We start from the raw sequence: 15774 nt of genomic DNA, 5'->3' as shown, positions 1-15774 counted from the left end.
GGAAACAGCTGCTGGGGTCCTCATCAGGTGGTCCGCCTTCCCTTCCTCGGCAGGTCTGGGCATGGCCGAGGCTGCGCACCGTTCAGGGGCCCACGTCCGGCCCCCGACCTGCGTCGCAGACGCCCCTGTGGAGAGTCAGAGTCGTCCGTTAAACCGGGCCGAGGGGCAGAGCGGACGGGAGCAACATTCTCAACCACAACACGAGCCGTTGTCGAAGAAAAATAGCTGGGTCTCCGCCGCCCAGACGCCAAAGGCCTCCAAGACGATGCCGCCGCCGCCGCCGCCGCCGCCGCCGCCGCGCGCACACAGCCGCTGGAGCAGCTGGAAAAACTGCCACCGAAGCGGGAGAGACGGCCGCCGGCGCGCGGCCTTCTGGGACTTGTAGTTGGTCGCTCCGAGCGCGCGCACTTCCGCTGCCCACCGGAAGTGCCGCCATTGCCCGCGCTCTCAGGTGAGCCTGACCCCGGGGACCGAGCGCCGAGGCTCCACCGTACCCTAGAGGCCAGCTGAGCCCCAGAACATGGACACGTGTTTTCCCACCGGTACGTGAGCTTTGCACTCAACTTGAAGAGAACGTGCATGTTGTCTAGGTGAAGGAGAATTAGGGGTGGTCTTAGCAGAGCAAAAGTCTTCAGCCATGGGGGCCTGTGATGGTTGTGTTTGGTGATGCCCCAGCTTGAGGGCTCTGTGTGAGAAAGGGCTGGACAGGTGAGCAGGGCCGGGGGTGTGGAGGGCAGGGATACAAAGTTGCCCTGTGCTGAGGGCTGGGGTGTGAATTTCACAGCCTCGCTACGTAGAAGCCTCGCGCGATGGAAGAAACTCAGCGCGAGGGGCAGTGCCGAGGGAGTGGAGAGTGAGGACGCTTGAGTTTCCCTTTCTAGTGAGGAGTCGGGGTGGAGGCTGCAGGGCAAGAGATGAGCAATCCGTGGTCACTCAGCTCTGTTGAGTTGAGGAGTCTGTTGATTAAAAAGTTAATCAGTAGCCGATCTAAGAAATGGAACATTTTATTCAAGCCAACCTGAGGATTATAACCCAGGAAGCAGTCTTTCAGAGACCTCTTAGGACTCTCCCACTCTAGAGGTCAAAGTACAGTTATATACAGTTTTGCGACAAAGGGCCATAGGTTACACAATGAGTTGAGAGTTTATATAATCCAGACTTGCAGTACAAAGCAAGTAGTGGGTCATTTGGACCCCTTACAGAGAAGGAAGGTTATCTCCTAATGAGGTCTGGTTCGTGCAGATGCGCAATACACACTAAAGCGGAGGGAGGAGGCCCAAATGGGCAGAGAAAAAGTTCGAGTTTTTTTTTGTCTTGCCATAAAAATCTGAATTTTACTTAATCAAGTTTTTGAGGGTATGGCTGGATGTGGCAGAAGGAATGGCAATGGCAGGGAGCTTGGGCATGAAGCCTGAGTCAGCACTTGAAACCCCACCCCCCAGAAACAGAGAAAAAGGAAACTGGAAAAGGAAGGAGAAAGCGAGACCTCCTCCCCAGTCCTGCAGCCGGAGGGACCCTTGCCAGACCAGCCCCCTTCTGGGTCCAGCAGGAGAAACACAAGGGGAGTTTTATGTCCAAATATAATCTATATAATTAAACCTGCTGTGCTCCTACTGTGTGTCAGCACAGTGTTAAGCTCTGTAAACACAACTCATTTAATCCTCACAGCAGCATCACAAGGTGGGGGCTGCTCTTATCCTAGTTGTCTGCAGATGAGGCCCAGAGAGGGTAAAGAGGCCGGTGCAGGGTCCTGCAGAGGCAAGTGGTGGAGCTGGGACTTTCAAGCAGGCAGTCTGGCTGCAGAGGGGAGGAAAGTGTGTTCCCAGCCCTCGCCAAGGAAAGAGAGGCTCAGAGAGTGGACACAGGTAGGAGATTGCCTGTGGATGGGCAGGAATGTCAGAACAAGACGCATCATGCAGAGTCGTGAGCAGCCTTCTGAGGTGTGGTGTATATCTGTGTGTGTGAGAGAGAGAGAGGGCACCGTGAGGAGGGGAGTGGGGAGTTAGCCCTTCCGTCTAGGGCTCTGCTGGGCTGAGCAGGTACATGGGGGTAAGGGCAGGGCACTGGGATGCAGGAGTTACCTTGACCAGAAGGAAAACCTCTCCCCTGAGAAGCTGAGGGGAGCACTGGAGGTGTGGGCTTAAGAGTTTGTGTGCCAGGAAGGTAGTCATTGATTGGCATGGGTTAAGAACAGATTTGTCAGCACAGGGAAGATAGATCTTGGTGAGAGGGGCTGAAAGAGGGAGGGAGAGCGCAGCCTTGCTGCTGCGGGGGGAATGGAGATGGAGTGAATGTAATGGCCCTGCTGTCTCCCACCACCAAGGACTCTGAAGTCCGCAGGGGCAGGCCAAGGGGCAGCTAGTGGTAGCATGCACGGATCACCCAAGGTGAGAGGCCGAGAGGTGCCTGTGATGGCCGATGCTGAGAAAGAGGGCAGAGCAGTGGGCCAGGCAGGCAGGTACCAATGGGGGTGCTGAGAACCAGGATGGCAGGGTGCCAGGGCTACGGGCTACTCAGCCTCTAGCCTTCTACCCCAGCCACTAGGCTGCGGGTAAGTTTTACTCAAGCGTTTTCTGCCTCAGTTTCCTCATCCACAGGATGGGGTCAATTCTGTTCATTTTCCCCGGCAATTCAAACATTTCTGTCTGTAGGGCACAGACAGGAGCATGCGAATAAATAACTATGTATATACTTCAGCTTGACTTTATATTTGAAATAATTTAAACTGTATGTTATATAAGTTATATTTTATATTCCAGTTTGTCTGCTTGGTCAGTCAAATTCTAAGATGTGTATTGAAGTTTTCCAAGTGGTTTTTCTCATATCTCCTTTATGTTACTCAGATTTTGCTTTATATCTGTGTCTGGTGTGTAAATGAATAATAGAAATTACTATATCTTCCTCCAGGCTAACCTTTGTTTCTAAAACTGTATTTCTCTTACCGCGTTTCGCACTAAAGTTTAGGCTACATCGTTTTTTATTATCAGCATCCTTATCCTTAAAACTTGTTCTGTCTCTTCGATGGTGGGGTTTCTGTACCAGAGACTCGATAACTGGGGCTGTCATTACCTACGGCCAGGCTGCTTTCCATCTGTAAGAGATTCCCATACCAGCCATGCTTATCACCACACCCCACCCTGCATGTTTCTGGTGAGGTCAGGCAGCTTCCTGGGTGTTTGGGTGTTTATTCCCTTGTTTGTGACTTGGCCATTCAGGGCCCTTCACTTTTATCTATTGGTGACTTTTAAAAAGAAAGTCATGAGTTAGAGAATGCTTTTCTAGGAATTTTTCAGCTCACCCATTTCTCAGAACAGATTGCAAAGAAATGAAAGCAATAAATTAAAAAGTCTGTCAGCAGAAAAGCTTCTGGCCTCCAGAACTGTCGGGGAAGACATTTCTTTTGTTTGAAGCTGCCGTGCGGGTGGCATTTCGTTACAGCAGCCAAGGCCAGCAGCTTGGTCCTCCCTGGCAACCCTGGTAGGCATGTTCAGCAAGCTTTGGGAAGCTGGGGTCCTGAGGCTCTGGTCTCAGACTGAGGCCTTGACTCTGGTGCAACCCAGCCTGCAACGGGCCTCCTCCTCTGAGGCTGTAGGGGCCAGACCCCAGCCTCTGCCAGCTTCCTGAGTGTCCCTGAGGCCCATAGCTGGAGGACCCAACCCCCAGCACCACTTTGCTTCCTGATGACCCCTGAAGGTTTCAGTGCTGCTCGTTTTCCTTGCTGTGTTCTCTCTGTGTCTTATCTGTGGCTGGAACAGAGCGGGCACCCTGCTGTGTGGACTTCACCAGAAGCCCCGAGTCTCCTTGGAATGGCCCCTGATTGGTGTGGAATCCGGGGCCTGAGGAGTCAGTGGAGTGGCCAGGGCGCTTGTCAGATGATGGCTGGAGGTGGCCCATGTGGGGTCAGGGAACCGAGAGAGGCTCGTGTGACTGAAATGCTCGGTGAGCATCTGTGAGATAATAGAAAACGTGTTTTGGTCTCTGCCCGGGTTTCTGGCACAGCACTCCTAAAACCCTTGTAAATTCCCAAGTGACAAGAGCACCAGGAGCCTCTCTTGTTCTAATGAGGCAGCTCTGGCTGGGCTCCTGGGTGGGGGCGAGTCACCAGAAAGACTGGAGAGCACAGAGGGACAGGAAATAGAGCTAATATTTGATCACCCTACATGAGGAAGCTTCCATAAAAATCCCGACAGTGTGGGGTTTGGAGCGCTTTCAGGCTGGTGAACACTTCCAGGTACCCAGAGGATGACAACTCCAACTCTGCCCCGGCTGCTCATCTGTATCCTTTATCACATCCTTTAAGAAACTGGTAGATGTGAGTGTTTCCTTGAGTTCTGTGAGCTGCTCCAGCATGTAATCTAATCCAAGGCTGAGGGAGTCATGAGAACCTCTCATTTATAGCCAAGAAGTTGTGGATCATCTGGGGACCTACTCCTTTCAATCAGAGTCTGGGGGTAGTCTCGTGGGACTGAGCCTTAACCTCCAGGTAGATAGTGTCAGAATTGAACTAAATTATAGTACACCCAGCTGATGTCACAGAATTGCTTGGTGTGGGCAAGAAAACCACACATAAGGGTCAGAAGTGCTGTGAGTGTGGTGGTGTGAGGGTAGGAAAGATTGGGTTTTTCCCAGCTCAGTGTCTGAACCAGCTCTCCACGGGGGAATTTTAATCTGCATAGCAACTTCCAGGGTCTGTGGAGGACTCTGGAATTGAACCCGAGGGCAGTGGGACGCTGCCACTTAAAGTGATGTGGGAAAGCTGCATCTGACAGGGTTCCCTGTGCTTCCTGGGAGCAAGTGGGAAGCCAGGAGGCAGGACCCATTTGGATCTGCTGGGTAACCGAGGCAGGAGGCAGTAGCTGGGCTGGGCGTTGGGGCCCAGGGGTGTGGAGAGGCATGTGATGTGTGGAAGGAAGAGACCCTGGGTCTTTGTGACTGACTGTGTGTGACTGGTGAGTGTGAAGGAGGGCCCAGATGGACTTTCAGTGTCCCAGCTCGGCCTTAGAATTCTCAGTACACATATAAGGACCAGGGGTTAAAACAAACATTGCGGTGGAGAAGCACGGCTGTGCTTGGTCTGCAGCACCCAGGGTGCCCAACTTCTACTTTTGTCCTCACCTCTCCTTCTCTGTCCCCACCCCTCCCTCCTCCCCTTCCCCCATAAAGATCACTGTGATGACATCGGGCACACCCAGAAAATCCAGGATACATGCCTCATCTCAGGATCCTGAACCAAACCACGTTTCCAGAGGCCCTTTTGCTGTGCAAGGTAACGGACTCACTGGTTCTGCCATTAGCACATCTTCTGGGGGCCGTTATTCAGCCAGCCACAGCCATGGTCAGGAAATCTGCAGAACCACGATCAGTGTGCCCAGGTAGGGGTCGGTCGAGACAGGTGGCCTGCACTGTGGGCGGAAGAAAGGGTGGAAGGGACGTGGACACAAGGGGTGGTGACATCCTGGTGGGTGAGGGGCATGGATCCTGAGAGTTTGCTGTCACTTCTGTCCCAGGTGGGCTCTAAGTTCTCTGTTTTATCCAGGAAGGGAAGTTGGTGACAATAAAGAGGGCCATAGATTTTCTGCAGGTCTGCTGATCTGTGAGGTCAGCCCCAGGCTGAAGAGTCCTGGTGCCCCCATGACGAGGCCTTGCCCTTTGGCTCCCTCTCCTTGAGCAGCAGGTTTGAGGCCGGCTCATTCTCCGTGGGGGCTGTCCTTTGCGCCGGGAGGCGTTTGGGACTACCTCACACTTCTGCCCACTAGACGGGAGCTGGCAGCTTCCCCATCCACACGTCCCTCTGCTTGTCATGACAACCACACGTCTCCAGACGTCGCCAGCCATCCCCTGAGGGCAAAACTGCCCCCGTGGAAGACCACTGCCCCGTGGAAATGGCCAGCTTTCTCACGCTTCCCAGGGATGGTTCTCTTCATGGCTGCCTCTTTTGACTGAATCTGACACTCACTGTGTTGGGGGGGGGTCCTTCCCCAAGGAAACCAAGACATTTTATTCAGTAGGACATCCCCTGTGGCTCAGAGGGGGCCTCCCCGCAGCTGGTCAGGGAACACACCTTGGGGATGTGCGGGGCTTGGACAGCCCAGGCCTAGGGAGTCCACCCTTGTGTTCTCACTGTGCTAGTGCTGTGCTCTGGACCGTATGGCCTTGCTAACGTTGTCGTGGGTGGATGGAGTGTTTACCTCTTTTGGGGTATGGGGTTGTGTGTTCTTTTAAGCTCAGTGCTGGGGGTCAGGGAGACTTGTGCTCACACTTGTGAGTTGAACGTCTTGTCTAGGACTTCTGTTCTGCCTTAAGTGGTTTCCAGTGAGATGTGAACAGGTCTTCCCCCAGACTTCTTATCTGACAGCAACTCCAGTCATTCTGGCCTTCAGTTTCCTGTATATTAATTGCTGCCTCATCTGGCCCAGCCTCAGCACCAGCGTCAGACCCAGCCCTGCGTTGTGAAGGAGCATCTTGTGTTCTAGCATTGAATTTGCAGCTCAGTCTCCTCACTCTTTTTCTAGTTCTCGGAGGACTTGAGTGCTTGTCTCACCTGACGCATATTAAATTTGTGTGAAAAGAGAAATTGGGGCCCACCCTGAAGATCGTGTGCAGAAGGAGAGTGTCTGCAGAATTAAGCCGGGGGAGGGAGTCCTCAGACCCCAGTTTGTTTGGGCAGCAGTAGAGTTAGCAAAAGAGATCATCTCGGGAGCCAGAGAGCTGGTGGGAGCTGCGCCTGAGGGTTTCGTGGTTCCAGCAGCTGCAGGCGTTGAGGCCCGGTCCTGGCCATGGGCACTGTGTTCCTGACAGGGCAGCCCTGCAACCATGCACTCCGGTGAGCTCAAGACCGGAGAGAAACCCCAGCACCTGGAGAGCCACCAAGAGGAGGTGACACTGCTGGAAGCACTTACCCAGGTGATTAAAGGCAAAGGTGAGACTCGCCAGAAACGCGAGGCACAGAGAGAGCACGAGTCCCTGGTGTGCAACTCGATTCTTGACTCTCCGGGGAAACGGGTTTTATAGTGAAATCAGGGCGAGGAAAATGCCAGCTTCCGAGCCCAAGAGGAGGGTGAGTGTCTGCCTCCCAGAAGGAAGGAGTAAGAGTGAGGGGTTTCTCTGGGTCCCCAGCCCAGAGGGCCCTTGCCAAGGGTTCATGGTTCTCTGCAAACCGGGAATTACCATGAAATGAAAGACACCTTCTGGTGAGTGGAGACGCAGGGTGCATTTCTAGAATGGTGGATCTCCTTGGGTGAGCTGTGACTGGAGAGGTCGGGGGTGCGTGCATGCACAGCGTGGATGTGCTTTTGGTACTGGTGGGGTGAGCAGGAGTCAGACATGGGGAAGGGTTTGGGGTGGATCCCAGAGGATTTTTGCCTGGCTGACTTCATGGGATGGTCACATGACTACAGCCAGGCTCTGGGGTGAGCAGAGTTTGGGCGCAGTGACAGCGTGGAATAAAGCAGGGGATAACAGGCTTGGCACCCAGGAAGTGGGGCAGCATCCGGTCGCTCCAGAAGGATGAGACCCCCCTCTCAGACTGCCCTTGGATGTCCTCTTGGGGACTCCGTTCCCTCTTTTTTCCCAATCTCCCCCTCTGTTTTTAGAAACCAGCAAATGTTTCATTGGGGTATTTTTTAATTGTACAATTAGTTGTTTTGATGCTGCCTCCCCCTACCCATTTCGTATCTTGAGATGACAAGAAAAATCAGCGCTTCCTTTATTTAAGGGGAGTGTTGAGGGACGGCTTTGTATCTGTGGGCTAATGGTTCAGACACCCTAGCACGTGCCTCAAGGCATTTACCTGGGCCCAGCCCCAGGCAGATGGGCCCTTTCCACCCCTGGAAAGCTGACGTGGCTGCCTCAGCTGACCTCAGAACCTTGAGCAGGGAGGCCACGTGTGCAGAGCCCTGCTCCCTGCCCCTCACCTTCAAGGGAATGGTCCTCAGCTGGCACTGGCTACACTCTCTTGGGGATGGGGGTGCACTCGGGAACTTGGGGGGCTGAGGTAGGGCTGAACCCCTAATTGTTCTCCTAACTGCAGGCCTGCCTTCTGAGAACCTCTGCCCTCTTCACAACCACTTCTCCAGGTATGAGGAAATGGAGCTGCGTTCTCAACAGATCCCAACCCATGTGAGTCGGGGGCCTTTGCTCTCTTTGCCTCAGTCTCCTCGACTGTGTAATGGGTCCAGGAGTAACACCCACCTCCTCAGGCCAGCACGCATGAGGGCTCTGTAATGCTGCCCCAGGGCCTTGGGGTGAAGTCTGCAGGCTCCTGCAGATAAAGCGCCTTACCTGTGTGTACGAGCCAGGAGCTCCTAGGAGCAGACCCAGCACATGCCTGCTTCCCCAGACGTTCGGTTTGTGGTGGTTGCTCAGCTGACCTTTGAGTACAAGCAGAGCTGAACCTGCATAAACAAGCAGCCACTCTGGACCCACTGACCTTGGCTGAGGCCACTCAAGAGGGTAGCTGTGTGTGTCCCATAAAGTGCTGGGGTTGCCCTGAGACCACTCAGTGCCGTGCACAGTGGGTGAGGGCAGGTCCCCGACCTCGTTCAGGGTTCCAGTGCCACGCGTGTTGTCTGTGCTTCCTGGGTGCCCGGGGTCAGGTCCACTCACGTCCTGTGAGACTCCCAGGAGTGGGGCGATAGGCGGGAGGCTGTGTTCACAGTCGGATCAGGGCAGCTCGGGCCAGAGAAGTTCAGGAATACGTCCAAGTGTCCAGTTAGCAAGTCGTGACGCTAGATGCCCACTTGGCCTGGCGCCTGAGACTAGGGCGTGAGGCCTCACCTGCTGGCCCCCCTTGCGAGCACGCTGACCAGCCCTCTCTGAAAGGGGCCGGATGGGAACTGTTTAGGCCTGCAGGCCTCATGCGGCTTCTGCCTCCTGTTCTTGTCTCACGTGGCCCTTTAAAAACGTAAAATCCATTCTCAGCTGTGCGTCCGCTTTGGCTGCTGTAGCAGAACGGCACCAGCTGGGGGCTTGGACAGCAGGTGTCTGTTTTCTCGCAGTTCTGGAGGCTGGGAGCCTGAGACCATGGCACCAGCAGGCTCGGCTTCTGGTCGGGACTCCCCTGGCTTCCAGATGGCGCTTTCTCTGTGTCCTCGCACGGAGGGGAGAGGCTCTGGTGCTTCCTCCTCCTCCTGTGTGGGCACCAGTCCCATCACAGGGTGTGACCTGTGACCTCCATGACCTTAGCTACTTCTGCAGAGGCCCTGTCTCCAGACAAGTCACTGGGGGGTGACTTCAATGTGTGGATTGGGGGAAAACAGCTCACAGCAGCAGCCTTGTAGAAACACACCGCAGCCCTGCCACAGTGTGCTGACCCCTGATCTAGGGCATCCTCTCTGACTGGCTTCCAATCTGTGATTTTATAGGGAAGCTGGAGTGGGATCTCCAAGAGGGTCCCCATTGGTTCCCAAAACTGAAAATCAGGAAAACTGGTGTGACCAGCGGTAGATGAGATACTCAAGAGAGAGAGAAATGAGAATGCCGTGGGCCTGGGCCTGGGCCTGGGCCTGATCTGAACGCGGCCCAAAGGTGGGAACCCTTTGGGTGCCCTGGAGGGTCTTCACACGCCGTCTCCCTCCCCTCTGCCGTCCTGTCCCCTTGCCCTCCCTGTTGGGAAAGCAGGGCCTCACAGTAACACCGGTGATGTTTTGGCCACCTGTGAGCTTCAAGGATGTGGCTGTCACCTTCACATGGGAGGAGTGGGGACAGCTGGACCCAGCCCAGAGGACGCTGTACCGTGACGTGACTCTGGAGACCTGCAGCCACCTTGTTTCCCTGGGTAAGGCGGGTGCTGCCCACTGCAGGACCCAGTGCCGTGGCTCACCTCCAGGGCGTGCCAGGAAGTGGGGCCCTTTGAGACGTGCTCATCCCACCCCGCCCACCCTGGCAGGTTGGTGGCTGGTGGTTCCGGGAGTGGGGAGTTTCCTCAGGAGTGTGTCCTCCTAGTCCATGCACATCTGACCCTGGGGCGAGGGCTCGGCCCATCCCCAAGCAGGACACGAAGCCCTCTGTTTCTTCCCCACTGCCAGGGCTTCTGCTCTCCAAACCAGACGTGATCTGCCGCCTGGAGCAAGGAGAAGACCCATGGAGGGTGCAGCGAGGACCTCCCCGAGGTGAGAGAGGCGGGCAGCCCAGCGGTGAACACAGGCAGAGAGCGGTCCATGGAGGCCCCAGGTTCCAGGGCAGCGAGGCCCTTCTTGGGGAGTTTCCTTGGGTGTTCTCTGTCCAGCAGAGTGGCCCTGTTCTCATCCATGCCAGCCTGTCTCCGGGCCCAGCCCACATGGAATGCTTGTTGTTGTGGTCAGGACACATCTCACACATGGGTCCCCTTCCATCCCCATCCCTTCTGGTCTCACCCCTCGGGACCTCACCCCCCTCTCTGCCAGCCTGTCATCCTGACTGCCCCTAGGGTGGCAGCTCCCCAGGCCTCCCCTCCAGCCTGGTCTATGCTCTGCAATGTTGGACATTCCCACGATGTCAGGGTGACTCCAGTGTGTGGGAGACCTTGTGCATCCACACCTACCAGAAGGGTCCCCACTGAGTCCCGTTCCTGGGCCTGCTTCCCTGCCTCTCCTTATCCCATAGGCCACCCCTACCCAGGTGTCAGCCGCACTGGAATTCTTTTTTCTTTTTCTTTCTCCTTTTTTCTGCTGATGACTCGAGACACAGTCCACATACCCTGCAGTCCACCCACTAAAAGTATGCAGCCAGTGTGGCCATCACCACAGTCAATTTTAGAACATGCTCATCACCCTGACTAACTGGACTGCTTCTGACTTTTTGATGTCTTGTTTTCATACAGAGCAGTTTCATGTCTACAGAGAGCACAGAATTCCTGCACAGCACACCCCAGTTTCTCCTGTTGTTAATGGCTTACATTCTGTGGTACATGTGTTACAGCTGATGAGCCTGCAAGGATAGATGATTATCATCAGAGACCAACAGCTTACACGAGGCTCATTCTGTGGATTTGGACACATGAATGACATTATGTATCCACCATTTCAGTATCACACAGAATAGTTCCGCTGCCCTAAAGCTCCTCTGTCCTTCCCTGTCCATCTCTCCCTCCATGGTAACTCCTGGCACCACTGGTTATTCTATTGTCTCTGTGGTTTTACCTTTTTCACAGCGTCCTGTAGCTGGAATCATGCAGTTTGTGGCATTTCTGACCGGCTGCCTTCACTTAGCGATAAGCTACACGTCCGTCCTTCACACCAACTTCTGACGTCCCCCCAGCCTGGAGGGGTGAATTTATGCTGTGTGTTCCTGCTCCTTCTTACCCTGTAACTCTTGCCTGCAGTCTCGGTTACTTCTTCCTCTGGTCTCGCCTACTTTTACTCACCCTTGGTCCTCAGATGACATCATTCTGAAGTCAGTTTACTGCTCTGTCCTTCTGCTTATCTGTACAGATGTCACTTTCTGGCCGACCTGCACCATCTGTCTTCCTCACTTCATGATCCTGACACAGATGCTGCTGTAGAATGTTTAACCTCCTTTTTCCCAGTTTCCAACAGCCCAGCACAACTTGGACATGTCTCAGCCACCCAAGGATTTCTTTCCTTTCCTCCCCCTCATCCCCAAATAGCCTTTCTCTCCCCATCATGGGCTGTTGTTTCATTTGAGACATTCTCGACATTAAGGGTTCTAGGGCAACACCCCAAAGGAGCACAGCAGAGTCTTAGGAGGGAGGCCAGTGTTGGTTGTGGGGGCTGGGCATCAATGAAGACCTTCCCCACGAGGGAAGGAAGGTCTTTGACATGAGGGAAGCGTCCTCCAGGAAGTCAAGGGGCTGCCAGAGGGTTTAGTTCCTACTTTACCAAGTGGAGGATCCTGTCTCCTTGGCAGGCATGGAGAGGGTCACATGGAAACCTGATATTTATCGATGGGGGTGGCCACATGACTGAAAAGGACAGAGTGACAGGTGACTGGAGATCTCAAAGAACCCAGGCGAGGGTCCTGAGCTGGGAACCTGTGGCACTCAGTGGTGGAGGCCCAGTGTCTTCACCAGACACGGGAATCCCCTTTAGGACAATGACAAGTGTGGCGATGTCAACAGCACTGTGTACAGACAGTGCACCCTGTGCCAGGCGCTGCTTGAGGCTCACATACCGATTTGTTTACATGTTGAAGCAACCTTTGTAAGCTATGCGTTCTTACTCCTGGCTGACCACGAGGGAAGGGAGCCTCAGAAGTCGCCAATCAGTGGCATCCATTTGTGGTCCTCTCTGGCCAAACACACTGCTTTGGGGACCACCACACTTTTGGGGGAGTCTGGCATCCATTCTGGAGTTAAAGAGACTTTCTCTGTGGGCAGCCTGATCAATGGTAGAAATGGTGCTTTAAGAATATAAGACAAGGACCTACTGTAAAGCACAGGGAACTATGTCCAGTATCTTAACAATAACCTGCAGTGGAAAAGAATCTGAAAAAGAATATATATGCACATGCATAACTGAATCACTTTGCTGTACACCTGAAACTAACACAACATTGTAAATCAACTATACTTCAATTAAAAAAAATTAAGTCAGCATTGGTATTTGGGGTCCCATTTCAAGATCCAGCACGAGGAAGTAGATAGACTGAGACTGGATCGCAAGGTTGAGGACCAAGTTAGGACCCTGTTTCCTGTGACTGCCATAACAGATTACCAGCTGATGGCCTAAAACAACACAGATTGATTCTCCAGCAGTTCTGGAGGCTGGAAACCCAAAATCAGTCCCACTAGGCTGAAATCAAGTTGTCAGCAGGGCCGTGCTCCCTCTGGAGGCTCCAGTAGAAACCTGTCCTTGTCTCCTCCAGCTCCTGGTGGCTGTGGTGTTCTTGGCCTGTGCCATCTCACTTCAGTCATCAAGGCCAACATCCTCAAATCTCTTTGTGTTCAGATTGCCTTCTCTGTGTATATCAAATCTCTGTTTCTCTCTTATAAGGACATTTGTGATAACATTTGGGGCCCACCCAGATCATCTCCCCATCTCAAATCTGTAACACACCTTTTCCCAAATAAGGTACCATGTTGATGGGTCCCAACAAAGTGGGTGTAGGTATCTGTTGTGATCGAGGGCTGTTCAGACCCAATTTTTTTTTATTGACTAATTATTTTTGTTTGTGTAACAATTAACATACAGTATTTGGTATGTTCTAATTTCTATTCTAAGTACTTTATGAATATTAATTTAACCTTCACAGAGACGTATATAGATAAAGTAGATACCATTATTTACATCTTACAGATGTGGTCAAGGTCACATGGTAAGTTCAAGATTTGAAAGTAAACATATTCTCCCTGAAGTCTTTGCTTTTTGCTTTTAATCTCTGTGCCATACTGCTTCCCAACTCAATAGCTGAACAAGACCCCAGTCTTTTTGTGGATTTCTCCTTTGATCTTTACCCTTCCCTACTTACTTTGCTCTTCTGCTCCCTCTGGGCATAGTCCTGAGTTGTCTCTTCTTTGTCTTTGCTTGTTTTTTGTACTTTACCACTGGTTTCCTATTTGCCGATCCAGCCTGCCTTTCACGTCCTGTGTGAAATTACAGTCCACGGATGAGACACAAACCCAGAGATACCACTCATACTCGGTGGTCTCCTTCAGCCCATCCACCCCTTCCAGTGTACCTCCAATAACTCAGGCGTTTTGGATTTCTTTCAGACTGGAAGATTACACTTGAAAAGAAAGAGGGTGTTGCTGTGGAAGAATGCTCCCACCACATGGAAGTGAAACACTGTGTGCAGACAGAGGGCCCCTGGCTGGTGTCATTTGGAGCTGTGCAGCAGTGGAGGGACCAGCCAGGGCAGCACCAGGAGGACTCCCTGGATCAAGTGCTCACCTCAGAAAGACTGTTTGCTCAAAGAGGGTGTTGTAAGCATGACCTCAGGGGAAGTTGTCTGAGTTTAAGCCTTCTACCTCCTACATTGCCCACAGGAACACATTTCCATAAGCTCAACTCACATGTGAAACAGAACTCGGTTTTCATGAATCATCAGAAAGACTGGGCTGATCTGAAGTCCTGTGAAGATGATCAGAGGGCTAGAACCTTCTTTCAGAGCATTTACTTAAATAAACTTGCAAATGCTGAAACAGGAAATAAAAAACCTTATGAACATACTGTCAGTAGTGACTTGTTCGACTATGGTACCTCCTTGTGTTTTCTTAATAGAATTTTTTCAGCAGAGAACGTGATTGATGGTAAGGACTGTGGAAACAATGTTAATCATAGCATGTCTCTGAATGGACGCAAGTCAGTGCCATTTGGAGAAAGTCAGAATGAGTGTGACAAGTGTCTTGCACAAGCTAAAATAAGAGATCCTGGAGAGGCGCCATTCAGATGCAAGGAGGACTGTGATGCCTTCCACATGGCCTCGTCTTTCACTGGCTGTGACAGCATCCAGACCGGAAAGAAGCCATATGCATGTAATCAGTGTGGAAAGACTTTCCGCTGTTGCTCTAAGCTTGTTGTACACCAGAGAACACATACTGGTGAAAAGCCCTATGAATGTTCTCAGTGTGGCAAGTCTTTCAGCCAGAGCTATGACCTTATCATACACCAGAGAACTCACACTGGCGAAAAGCCCTATGAGTGTAGCCAGTGTGGGAGATCCTTCACCCAGAGTTCCAAACTTCTTAGGCATCAGCGAACTCACACTGGAGAAAAACCATGTAAGTGTCATGACTGTGGAAAGTCTTTCAGGTGGAACTCTAACCTTATTGTACATCAAAGAATTCATACCGGAGAGAAGCCTTATGAGTGTGCTCACTGTGGAAGGTCCTTCAGCCAGAGCTCTGACTTTGTCGCACATAAAAGGACTCACACTGGGGAGAAACCCTATGAATGTAACCAGTGTGGGAAATCCTTCATTCGAAGCACTCAGCTTATTAGGCATCTGCGAATTCACACTGGGGAGAAGCCGTATAAATGCAGTCAGTGTGATAAAGCCTTCACTGGGAGCTCTCACCTAATTGAACATCAGAGAACTCATACTGGAGAAAAACCTTTCGAATGTAATCAGTGTGGGAAAGGCTTCACTGGGAGCTCTCACCTGCTTTCACATCGGAGAATTCATTCTGGAGAGAAACCGTATGAGTGTCACAACTGTGGGAAAGCTTTTCGGCAGCGATCCCAGCTTGTTGTGCATGAGCGAACACACACTGGAGAGAAACCTTATGAATGCAGTCATTGTGGGAAGGCTTTCACCCAGAGGTCTCCCCTCACTGTGCATCAGAGAACGCATGTTGGAGAGAAGCCCTATCGGTGTAACGTGTGTGTTAAAGCCTTCAGCCAGAGGTCACGCCTTATTGAACACCAGAGAACACATCCTGGAGAGAAGCCCTATGAATGCATTGACTGTGGGAAAGCCTTCGGTGATCGATCGACTCTTACAAAACACGAGAGGACACACACTGGAGAAAAACCCTATGAATGTGATCATTGTGACAAGGCCTTCAGCCAGCGGTGCCAACTTACTCGGCATCAGAGAATTCATACTGGAGAGAAGCCATATGAATGTAATGAATGTGGGAAGGCTTTCAGTTACAGTACATCCCTTATTCAACATGAGAAGACCCATGGAAGATAAGCCCTGTAGATAATCAGGATGGAAAAGGTCACTGCCAAACTTTCTTTACTAGATATCTGATGACCAAGGTACAACTCAGTGTACTGTAATGACCACATGCATCAGAATTGCTTGGAGTGTGTGTGGAAACTGCACATTGCCAAGCTTACACTGGCCTTCCTTAATCAGGATCTCAAGCATTAAAACCCAGGAGCCTACAGT

The 15774-nt window shown here is 52.3% G+C and overlaps 1 protein-coding gene across 1 annotated transcript; it reads left to right on the top strand.

Moving 5' to 3' along the window:
• Positions 1-152: 152 nt before the first annotated feature.
• ZNF544 (zinc finger protein 544) lies at positions 153-15774 on the top strand. Its single transcript, XM_014563992.2, has 7 exons — positions 153-542; positions 5164-5266; positions 6799-6919; positions 8030-8118; positions 9619-9775; positions 10026-10109; positions 13649-15774. Exons 2-7 carry the CDS (start codon positions 5207-5209, stop codon positions 15571-15573), a joined length of 2436 nt encoding a protein of 811 aa, XP_014419478.2. The 5' UTR covers positions 153-542; positions 5164-5206; the 3' UTR covers positions 15574-15774.

This window comes from Camelus ferus, chromosome 9, assembly GCF_009834535.1.
Source record: "Camelus ferus isolate YT-003-E chromosome 9, BCGSAC_Cfer_1.0, whole genome shotgun sequence".
NCBI lineage: Eukaryota > Metazoa > Chordata > Mammalia > Artiodactyla > Camelidae > Camelus > Camelus ferus.
This window is presented reverse-complemented; position numbering and strand designations above follow the sequence as displayed.